The sequence below is a fragment of the Carassius auratus genome, chromosome 23, assembly GCF_003368295.1.
Source record: "Carassius auratus strain Wakin chromosome 23, ASM336829v1, whole genome shotgun sequence".
NCBI classification, from domain to species: domain Eukaryota; kingdom Metazoa; phylum Chordata; class Actinopteri; order Cypriniformes; family Cyprinidae; genus Carassius; species Carassius auratus.
Window position 1 is genome coordinate 16,275,730 of NC_039265.1, and position 10,272 is coordinate 16,286,001.

The window sequence follows — 10,272 nt, forward strand, 5'->3', positions numbered from 1 at the left end:
AAACAATGCATGCACTGACACAAAAATGCATTTGCCCACCTATCTAAATGTTGGAAATAATGTGAATAAGCCCTATTTCAAAAAACGGTGGAGTGTTCCTTTAACTCAGTGGTGTACCAAGGAGAAGATTTACTAAATGAAACAACACGTTGTCTCCTAGGGGCTAATTCATCCAAAGCAGATGACAAAATAGAATTATAGTGATCAACAGTTTCTACAGCTGAGTGCTCTGAGATCAGGCAGGAGAGATTGTCATAGTTAAGATTCTTGACATTTCTAAAACTAATGACCCTTGTTTGAGTACTACTTAAAAGTGGAACATTTAAATTAAAAGTGAGAAGCTTATGATCACTGATCACTGATATTTAGCTTTTTATTCAACGCACAAACTTGACAATGTAATGTTTAATGCACTTTATGTTGTATAACAATGAATGGAATATATTTTCTTTTTATATCAATATAGTACAAGATTATCCTAGTTAAATCATTGTGAAAGGTTAAAAGTAACCTAAAAGTAATATTAGATTATATTACCTAAAATGTGTAATGTGATGGATTACTACACTAGTCAACATTTGAAGTTGACAAAACCTTTCATCAAAGTTGTCCTAAAACCTAAAACCAAAATGCGTTCTTTTCTTAGGACAACTTTGATTCATTTTTTTTTTCCATTTCAGTTGTTGACTACAATTACAATTCTTGTAATGTAATTTTTAGTGACTACAATGTGTAAGTAATCTACCCAGCACTGCTTAAAGAGCCTCTGGTCATATGAAATATTTATGTAGGCTAAACCAATCCAAACCTGGCAATAAAAAGCGGCCTTTATTGATCATAATCTGTCAGCTTTATCCAGTAAAATACAACAAAATAATAAAATATCAATATTGACTCATAGGATGGTTTTACTGTCATTTTAGTGTAAATTGATGAACGCCACTATGGCGAACCCTTGGCTCATGAATATAAATTAATTTACGTATGCTGTTCCAGGAATGTTACCAAGCAACGTTTGTTTAAAATAATGAATTTTCATTACCTTCATCCTTCGGCGTAGTATGATTCTGAACTTCGCCGCAGCAGCGTGATGAATATTTATTAGCAACTGCTCTCTAGCGCCTCCTCTACATTTTCTTTCACACTTTCCATAAGTCCTTGCTTCATTCATCCGCCCTCCACATCTCGTCCACTGGCATCATGGTGCTCGATTTAGACCTGTTTCGCACCGACAAAGGCGGCGATCCTGAAATCGTAAGGGAAACCCAGAGAAAACGGTTCAAAGATGTGTCTCTGGTGGATAAACTGGTCGAGGCGGACAAGGAATGGAGGAAATGTGAGTAGCGGCTAACGCTAAAGCTATTTAAACACATGGCAGCCTGTGAATGAAAACAGATTGTGACACGTATAACATATCGCTTCATAAACATTAAGCCTTTACAATATAAAATATACACTAATTGTACTATACCACATGGATCTTTTTAATATTAAATGTGTATAAATGTTTAGAAACTGCAATGCCGGTGTGCTGGATTAGCATGTAGCATTGAAGCAAACAGTTCTCACAGCTGTCATAGAGTGTTTAACCTTTTTTCTTTATTTAGTGAAACTAGTATGTGCTAATGAGCCCAACATATGTGTATATGATCAGTTATTTGGAGAGGTATGAGTATGTATTGATGAAATGTGTCGCAGCAGGATCTGATGCAATCTCTGTGTCAGTGAAACGGGAGGAGCTGCTGACTCTCAGTCAGTGTTCTTGATTCTGCAACCGAAGTCAAAATATTAGAGAATGACAGGTTGTCAATTTCATTTACTTCCATCTAAAATTCTCACTAGTAAGTGATTGAAAAGAGCTTGGTATGCTTTAATGCTTCTGAAAGGTGGCAATAACGTGTCCGGGATAAAATCCAAAATATAGTTTTAAGAAATTAAAGGAATCCTTTATAGTTAATTGTTTGTGAAATTATTTTATGTCAATTATGCATCCCACTTTTTTTGTGATATAGAGATATTTGGAAATTGCAAATTATGAATTCATAATTGTCATCTTTGTTTTATGATGGATTATAATTATTTTAAAGTATTTGAAGAGCTGTAATTGTTTTTTTTTTTTTTAATTTTAGTATTTTAACCTTTTATTTTAACAGTTTTTTTAACAACATTTCTAATATTAATTTTAAGTCACCCCTTAAACCCCCTTGATTGTGGAATATTGCATCTATTATATATTATCTGTTGATATGATTTTTTTATTGATTTAAATTTTTGTAATTAATGTGACTTCGTAATCTTTAAATAAACATGTTAGTTGAATGAAATTTTAAATTAAGGATTTAATAGTAATATTTAATAAAAAAAAACAATCCTCCCTCTCTCAACAACACCTCTTATCTGGTGATATTTTTCTCATTTCTTTTTCAAGAAGCAGCTACACTCAGATCATTAGAGAAGAAAAGACTAAACTATGATTTCATTTAATATTAATAATTTATTTCAAGTTTTTTTTCCCCTATAATTTAGTTATTTTTATATAATTACAAAGTTTTGTAATTTACAATATAAACCCTTTTGTTTAGTTTCTGTTATGTTTTTTTTTTTGATGATGATGATGTTGTGTATTACTTATTGTAGTATTTAATGATTTCAAATTTTATGTCCTAATGCTTTTTGTTGGTTGCTATTTCTGATCTTTTGGCTGTGCAGCACCTTGGTCAGCACCTTTTAAGGTGCTATATAAATAAACTTGACCTTGACCAATAGATCATATTGTGTCCCTTATTATACTAGTGAAAATAATACAGTTTGATTTTTACAAGTTGGTGCCAGAGTCATGCTTGAAAAACTTCAGACAGTATAATTACTCTTGCCAGACCACTTGCCTGTATATCGGTTACATGCATTGAAGTTAGAAATACTTCTCTTTTTTTTTTTTTTGGCTCTAGGTCGCTTCACTGCAGATTATCTAAACAAGGCCAAGAATCTGTGCAGCAAAGCCATTGGGGAAAAGATGAAGGTATGTAAATCAGCTGTCATATGTTTGTTTTGATCTGTTATCACTGAGTAATAAAAATATTCCGCTTGATGGTAATATGATGATTTTTTGCAGAAAAAAGAGCCAGTTGGTGATGATGACACTCTTCCAGAAGAAGCTCAGAATCTGGAAGCCCTTACTGGAGAAACATTATCAGTGAGTCAAGCAATAGTGACAAATTAAAATGATCGAAAGTGGCAGTAAAGTCATGTGACACTGAAGACTGGATTAATGGCTGCTTTTGTAAGCATGAGAGAGATGTATTTTTCGAAATAATCAAAAATATCTTTAATTCAATTGCATTCATATTAAGTTAAACTCATCAAACAATCATGGCCTATCTGTGACCAGTATTTCTCCACCCTGTCCCTGTCAGCCCCTCACGGTGACTCAGATAAAGAAGGTGAGGTTACTGGTGGACGAGGCTGTGCAGAAAACAGACAGTGATCGGTTAAAGCTGGAGGCGGAGCGCTTTGAGTACCTGAGAGAGATTGGCAACCTCCTGCATCCCTCTGTGCCCATCAGTAACGATGAGGTGAGTTTCAGTCATCACTTATGGAGCGTGTTTTATATAAGCAGTACATTGGGCAGGTCCTGTTAACATGCAACCGCCAAGAATCCTTCATGGAATTAGAAGAGACAAATAAACCATACTATGTTGTTTAACCATACTGTTGTTTAACTCATTCTTTCTCTTACCCAGGATGCTGATAATAAAGTGGAACGCACCTGGGGCGACTGTACGGTGCAGAAAAAGTACTCTCATGTGGACCTGGTTGTCATGGTGGATGGATACGAAGGGGAAAAGGGAGCCATAGTGGCTGGAAGCAGAGGATACTTCCTCAAGGTTTGTTTAACCCTGTGGTATTGTTCATTTGGGAATCACAATTGTGTGGTTAGTGGTCAAAACTGACCGGGGGCCATAATCATGTAATTATTTTATTTTTGTGAAATGAATATACTCTATTTAACGTCAGTAATGTTTTTTCTTTAATGTTTTAAATGTTTTGATCCATTTTGGTGGAAGTGAACGAACCCAAGCTTTGAATGCTTATATCTTTTTAATGTGAATTTTGCTTCTGTTTTGGAGCGCACTGGGTTATAGATAACCTTAAAGGGCTAGTTCACCCCAAAATGAAAATTCTGGCATTACTGACGCACCATCATGTCGTTTCTAACCCATAAGACTGTCGTTCATCTTCAGAACACAAATTAAGATGTTTTTGATAAAATCTGAGAGCTATCTGACCCTCCATAGACAGCAATGCAACTGAAATGTTCCCAGTTCCAGAAACTTAGTAAATACATCAGTAAAACAGTCCATGTGACATCAGTGGCTCAACTTCAGTTTTGCGATGCTACGAAAATACTTATTCTTGCGCGAAGAATGCAAAAAAGAACTATTTACTCAACCATTCTTCTCCCCCAAGTTATCTATTCTGCCATTTTGGAGAGCTATCAAGAATGTATTGGATGTTATCAGCATTTTTTACATTCGGTGGAAAGCGGGTGCATGAACGCAGTCTACGTAATAAGGGTTGTTTATGCTAGAGAAAAACATGCATATCCGTTGTGATAATCTCTAAAATGGAATGAGTAAATGAGTAAATTGTTATTTTATTTTATTTATTTTTTTTGTGTAAAAAAAAAAAAGTATTCTCATAGCATCGCAAAACTGAAGTTGAGCCACTGATGTCACATGGACTGTTTTACCGATTTATTTAATATGTTTCTTGACCTGGGAACATTATAGTTGGGGATTTTAAGTTTTGTCACCCCTTAATTGCTGTACACTTTTTTTTAATGTATTGAGGCCGTTTTTAAGTCTGTACATACAAAAACATCGGCATATTTTTGTATTCATGCCTATTTCACATTTCCTGTGGCAGTCATTTTTGACCACGAACAACACAATTGTGATTTTTTTTTTTTTTTTCTTGCAAAGTTGGAAGTTTATAGAAACAGCATTTGTGCACAGAAACATTGTAGGCTATGGTTCAGGAAACAGTCCTTGTCCTCCGTAAAATGTGCTGCACACATCTGTATATTTGGGGTGTAGCTGTTCTATAACGGTGTTGTAAATATAACTTAACCTCTGATTTCTAGTTGTGTCCTCTTTTGGAAGACCAAACAAAGTCGTTTAAATTAGTTCCACAACATGGCAGCAGCGGCAACAGCGAGAATAAAAGTTATGCCTTCTTTCTTTGTGTAAACATTTGGGCTGCTTTATGCAGATCTTCCCACATCGTGATGTAGATGTGGGGGCGTGTTTGAATGAGGTGTTTAGGAGGGTGTGGTTGACTCTTAACTCTTATAAAGAATATCTCTTTGGATTTGAGACTTTAGTCTTTTTTTTCAACTTTACAGATCTTCTTCATGCACCAAGAGTTTGTAACACTCCAAAGAGAGAGGAAAAATTGAAATCGCATCATATGACCCCTTCAAAATTTCAAAAAGTTTTTTTTTTCCGGTCTAAAATGACCGAACTACACCAGAGGGTTGAATTAAAATGACTTTTTTTGAGCATTGTTAAACTATGCAAGTATGTGAACCAAAGGAAAACTGCACTGCTAAACATCTTGAGCCTATTATGCTTTGTTGCACAATATTTAAACCCATACCACTGCCAGATCTTTGAAACAAACTACCTAAAAAGCCTTTTTGTAAATATAATTGCTTATGTGTTCTTTTTCAGGGGCCTTTAGTTTTTTTGGAACAGGCTTTAATTAACTATGCACTGCGGATCCTGTACAGCAAGAACTATAACCTTCTGTACACACCCTTCTTCATGAGGAAAGAAGTCATGCAGGAGGTCGCTCAGCTCAGCCAGTTTGACGAGGAGCTCTACAAGGTTTGACTTACATCTGTTACTTTATTTCAGTGGTGGACGAAGTACACAGATAAAGTACTTGAGTAAAAGTACAGATACGTATAATAAAATATTACTCCAGTAAAAGTACTCCTTTTTCAATTTTACTCGAACATAAAGTAACATTATGAAATGTAGTGAAATAAAAGGTACGATCTTATGCTTTGGAATGTAGTAAAGTCAATTTCATTTTCAGTTAATCAAAATAAAACTACTCCAGTAAAGTACAGATACTTGGAAAATGTACTTAAGGACAATAACGAAGTCAAGCTACTCAGTTACTGTCCACCGCTGCTTTATTTAGCCATTAATTTGACATTTTGATTTATTTATTTAATCATTTTTATCCAATAAACTTTGATGTGAGGAGTATTTATTTATTCATCTGACCCAAAATAATAGCAGAGTATTTCAAAATCTCACACCATCAAGCTAGAACCATTATATTACAATAAAAATGAATAAAATATTTACAAATTATTTTAATTCAATTACAAAGTAGATTATTATATGCTGTATGTGTGTGTTGGATAAAGGTGTGAGAATCCTGTATCTGATGCATTGAAATAGTGTTCATTGAGATGAATCAGACAGATGGCCAGCTGCTTTAAAAGACCCTCTACAGAGTCTTTATTCAAACCCTCAAAGAATTATAGCGTTTCCTGTAATGTGTTTGTTCAGGTGATCGGGAAGGGGAGTGAGAAGTCTGATGACAATACAGTGGATGAAAAGTATTTGATTGCCACATCGGAGCAGCCAATCGCCGCCTTCCTGAGAGATGAGTGGCTGAAGCCAGAAGACCTTCCCACCCGCTATGCCGGGATCTCAACCTGTTTCAGACAGGAAGTGGGGTCTCACGGCAGAGACACACGCGGGATCTTCAGGGTCCATCAGTTTGAGAAGGTCCGAGCTATTTAATCAGTGAAATAATGAATGAACTGACATATTAATGTACATTTAGATGATTTGATTTCGTTACAAGAAAAACAAGACTACTAGCCCAATCAGCATCTCTTGCAGATGAAGTGAAGAATTTGAAGACATTTCTGGAAGTAATGAGAAGAACAAACTGTATAATAACAGTTCAATCACACCCTCTTTTCATCTCGTTCCAGATTGAGCAGTTTGTCTACGCCTCTCCTCATGACGGGAAGTCCTGGGAGATGTTTGATGAGATGATTGGAACTGCTGAAGAGTTTTATCAGTCACTGGGAATCCCCTACCGCATTGTCAACATTGTATCAGGTTGGTTCACTTCACCCTTTATTTTCACTGAGAGTGCCATTGGGCTCTTTTTTTTATTTTTTGGAAAGCAATAAAAGCTTTTGACAGCTTCCCATAACAAAGCTTCACATATATTGTTTGCTTTTATTTCACAGGTGCTTTGAACCATGCGGCTAGTAAAAAGCTGGATTTAGAGGCTTGGTTCCCAGGCTCCCAGGCTTATAGAGAACTTGTGTCATGCTCAAACTGCACAGACTACCAGGCTCGCCGCTTACGAATTCGCTACGGGCAGACCAAGAAAATGATGGACAAGGTACAATGTTTCCCATACACTGATTTATTTGTGGCGACCTGCCGTAATATAAAAACTGACCACCACAAATAGATTTTCCAGAAGGCTTTGATTTCGTTGAATAAACTTTGTGATTTTATTTCAAAATCGAAACCCGATGTATGTGTTTTCATATCACTGTATTTCTGAAGGAAACCGACTGTCTACAGAAAATTTGGATGTCATTTTCACTTCATCTTGCATTTAATGTCTGATAAAGCAGTGTTTGTGAGCGGAGCGCTGCTTTGTGTTCAACCGTTACCTGCTCTAAAGCCTCGTTGTTTAAATCTGATTATATTTAGATTGTTTGGAATCCTATTCAAATCGCCTTTCTGGAAATCCTTTTCAGTCTGACTGCTCAGATCTGATTTATCATAGCTTTTTCACGTTCTCGCACACCGACAACATCTGTATTGCAAACTGTATTGCTGTTATTGTTGTTTTAGCGTAGGCATAATGCAATGGCATTGTCATAGAAACCAATGCACATAGCACGCATGGACACACAAAACGAATATGAACCATTGCGATACACTATATGGACAGTCAATTATTCAAATCAGATTCCATCTGAATATGGACAAAATCAGATTCGGCTAACACTCTGCACGAGGCTTAAATGCACCTCCTTTTGGCAGTGAATGAATTTGCATATAGATGCCGCCACAAATAGAGTGCAGGTCTGTGGGAAACACTGAGATACATTGCTACTCCTCAGTTCTGAGTAAGGATTCTGGGTAATCTGTATTAACTGCATCAAGCTGGTTTCATTGGTCATTGTGTCTGTTCTGTTAAAGGCTGAGTTTGTGCACATGCTAAATGCCACCATGTGTGCAACCACCCGTGTTATCTGTGCTGTCCTGGAGAACTATCAGACAGAGGAAGGCATCATTATTCCAGAACCCCTCAAAGCATTCATGCCTCCAGGTGAGTATCACTAAAAACGGATCTAATCAATCTTAAATACTAAACCTTAATAATAAATGTATGAGAAAAAAAAACTCTTTAATTTTGTTTTTGTTTTTTTGAGAGGGGGGTGGCGTAGCATATTTGTTAGATTATATTGAGAATCACAAGGAATTTAACAATTCTGGTTCTGATACTGAATGCTTCCTAGTGCTGAAGCTGTACGTTTTTGATTAGCTATAAAGAAGTGATTCCTAAGAATCATTAGTTCAGGAATCCGGCAACACTGCTTTGTGTTCATTTGTTCCAGAAATAGGCCTCACTTTTCACGCTGCAAGTTCTTCATTGCTCAAAAGAACTGACACATAAGAGAAATATGTCCTTCAGCAATGAGACCACACTCGCTACACTGCATATTTTTGGGTCACTCAAAAGACCCGACTCATAAGAATCATTAATTTGGGAATTGGATGACATTGGTCATGCTGTATGTTTTTCATTCACCATAAAGATCCAATTCTTAAGAGTCATCACTTGGCTCAAAAGATTAATTTGTTCTGCCATCAGACTACACTGGTCATGCTGTAGTAGTAGTTGTCATACATCTCAAGATATGTAGCGTAAGCTATGAATAGACCCTTTAGGTAATTCAGTGTTTGAATACTATGTTTTCTCTTATACAATATACCAGCTGTCTATCTCAATATTTTGATTTCTTTACTCAGGTTTAACAGAAATGATCAAGTTTGTGAAGCCAGCCCCCATTGAGCAGGAGGCAACCAAGAAGCAGAAGAAACAGCAGGATGGAGGGAAGAAGAAGAAACAGCATGGTGGTAATGCTGATCTAGAGAACAAAGTGGAGAACATGTCAGTTAATGACTCCTAGACCTCCTTCAATCCCAGCCAATCCCCTCTCTTTTGTGTGCCCTACTCAAAATCATTGTCCACTGAAACGGTCACACCGTCATATCCCTGCCACAGTTTATTTCCTCTGGGACAGTCCTACTATGGTGTTGTCGATGGAAATGATGGTGTCATGTTAAATAATATTATCTGACGTCATTCTCCAATCCTACAGAGGGATATTCGAAATCTTAAATTAAAAAAGGTATGGTGATAGACATTTAGCCATTAGAATGAAATGCCTTTAGGGCAGTGTGATAACCTGAGGGTTTGAATTATAATTCTGCTGTTCAATTAAAGGGAATATGCATGGCCATAACTGTTAGTACTGGGATTATTCTGCATCAGTTTTAGGACTTTCTGAATGGAAATCGGTTATTGATAACAGACCGACCTCATTCAATATCCTGTCTTACAATTAATATTTGTGCTATACGTAAAGGTAATTACTGATTACTGTACACCAACTATTCACATTTTTACATGTCAAAGAAGCCAAAAATGCAGCTTCCGCTCATGCACATCCGTCTTTTCATTCATAGACACATTACTATCTGTGATTTGTCTGTAAAACAGGGAATGTTGTTATATGTACAGTACTTGCTAATAATGATGCCTTGTTGGGAGTATGATTGCATTTGAGAATAAATCAATACCTGAAGGAGAACATTGTCTGGAATTATATTTAGTGTCATGAATTTGTTGAAAGTGTTAATATTGTGTTATGGGTGTTAAATTTAAAAGGTTAATATCTCATATCTGGTAATTATGGTAGATGTATTTAAAGTGACAAAATTGGGAATGTAAGAACAAGGAATCAACATTATACCAAATTAACTGTCCGATTACAAGCAGCCAATCTTAATATAAATTATCCTGTGCAGGTGATTTAGAAAGCTTGTTTATTTTATATGCTTACAAAATTGAGTTTTGAGCAGTTTATATTTTGTTAAAAACTGTACTCGTTCACATCCTTTTCTTCACTCTCTGAGGCAGAAGTCC

At 36.1% G+C, this 10,272-nt stretch overlaps 1 protein-coding gene across 1 annotated transcript; it reads left to right on the plus strand.

The window, feature by feature from the left end:
- Positions 1-1,120: 1,120 nt before the first annotated feature.
- Positions 1,121-9,937, plus strand: LOC113041539 (serine--tRNA ligase, cytoplasmic-like). The gene is made up of 11 exons (XM_026200134.1): positions 1,121-1,336; positions 2,949-3,019; positions 3,113-3,193; positions 3,414-3,572; positions 3,741-3,884; positions 5,733-5,888; positions 6,588-6,809; positions 7,022-7,151; positions 7,286-7,443; positions 8,259-8,388; positions 9,093-9,937. Exons 1-11 carry the CDS (start codon positions 1,201-1,203, stop codon positions 9,251-9,253), a joined length of 1,548 nt encoding a protein of 515 aa, XP_026055919.1. The 5' UTR covers positions 1,121-1,200; the 3' UTR covers positions 9,254-9,937.
- The last annotated feature ends 335 nt before the right edge of the window (positions 9,938-10,272 follow it).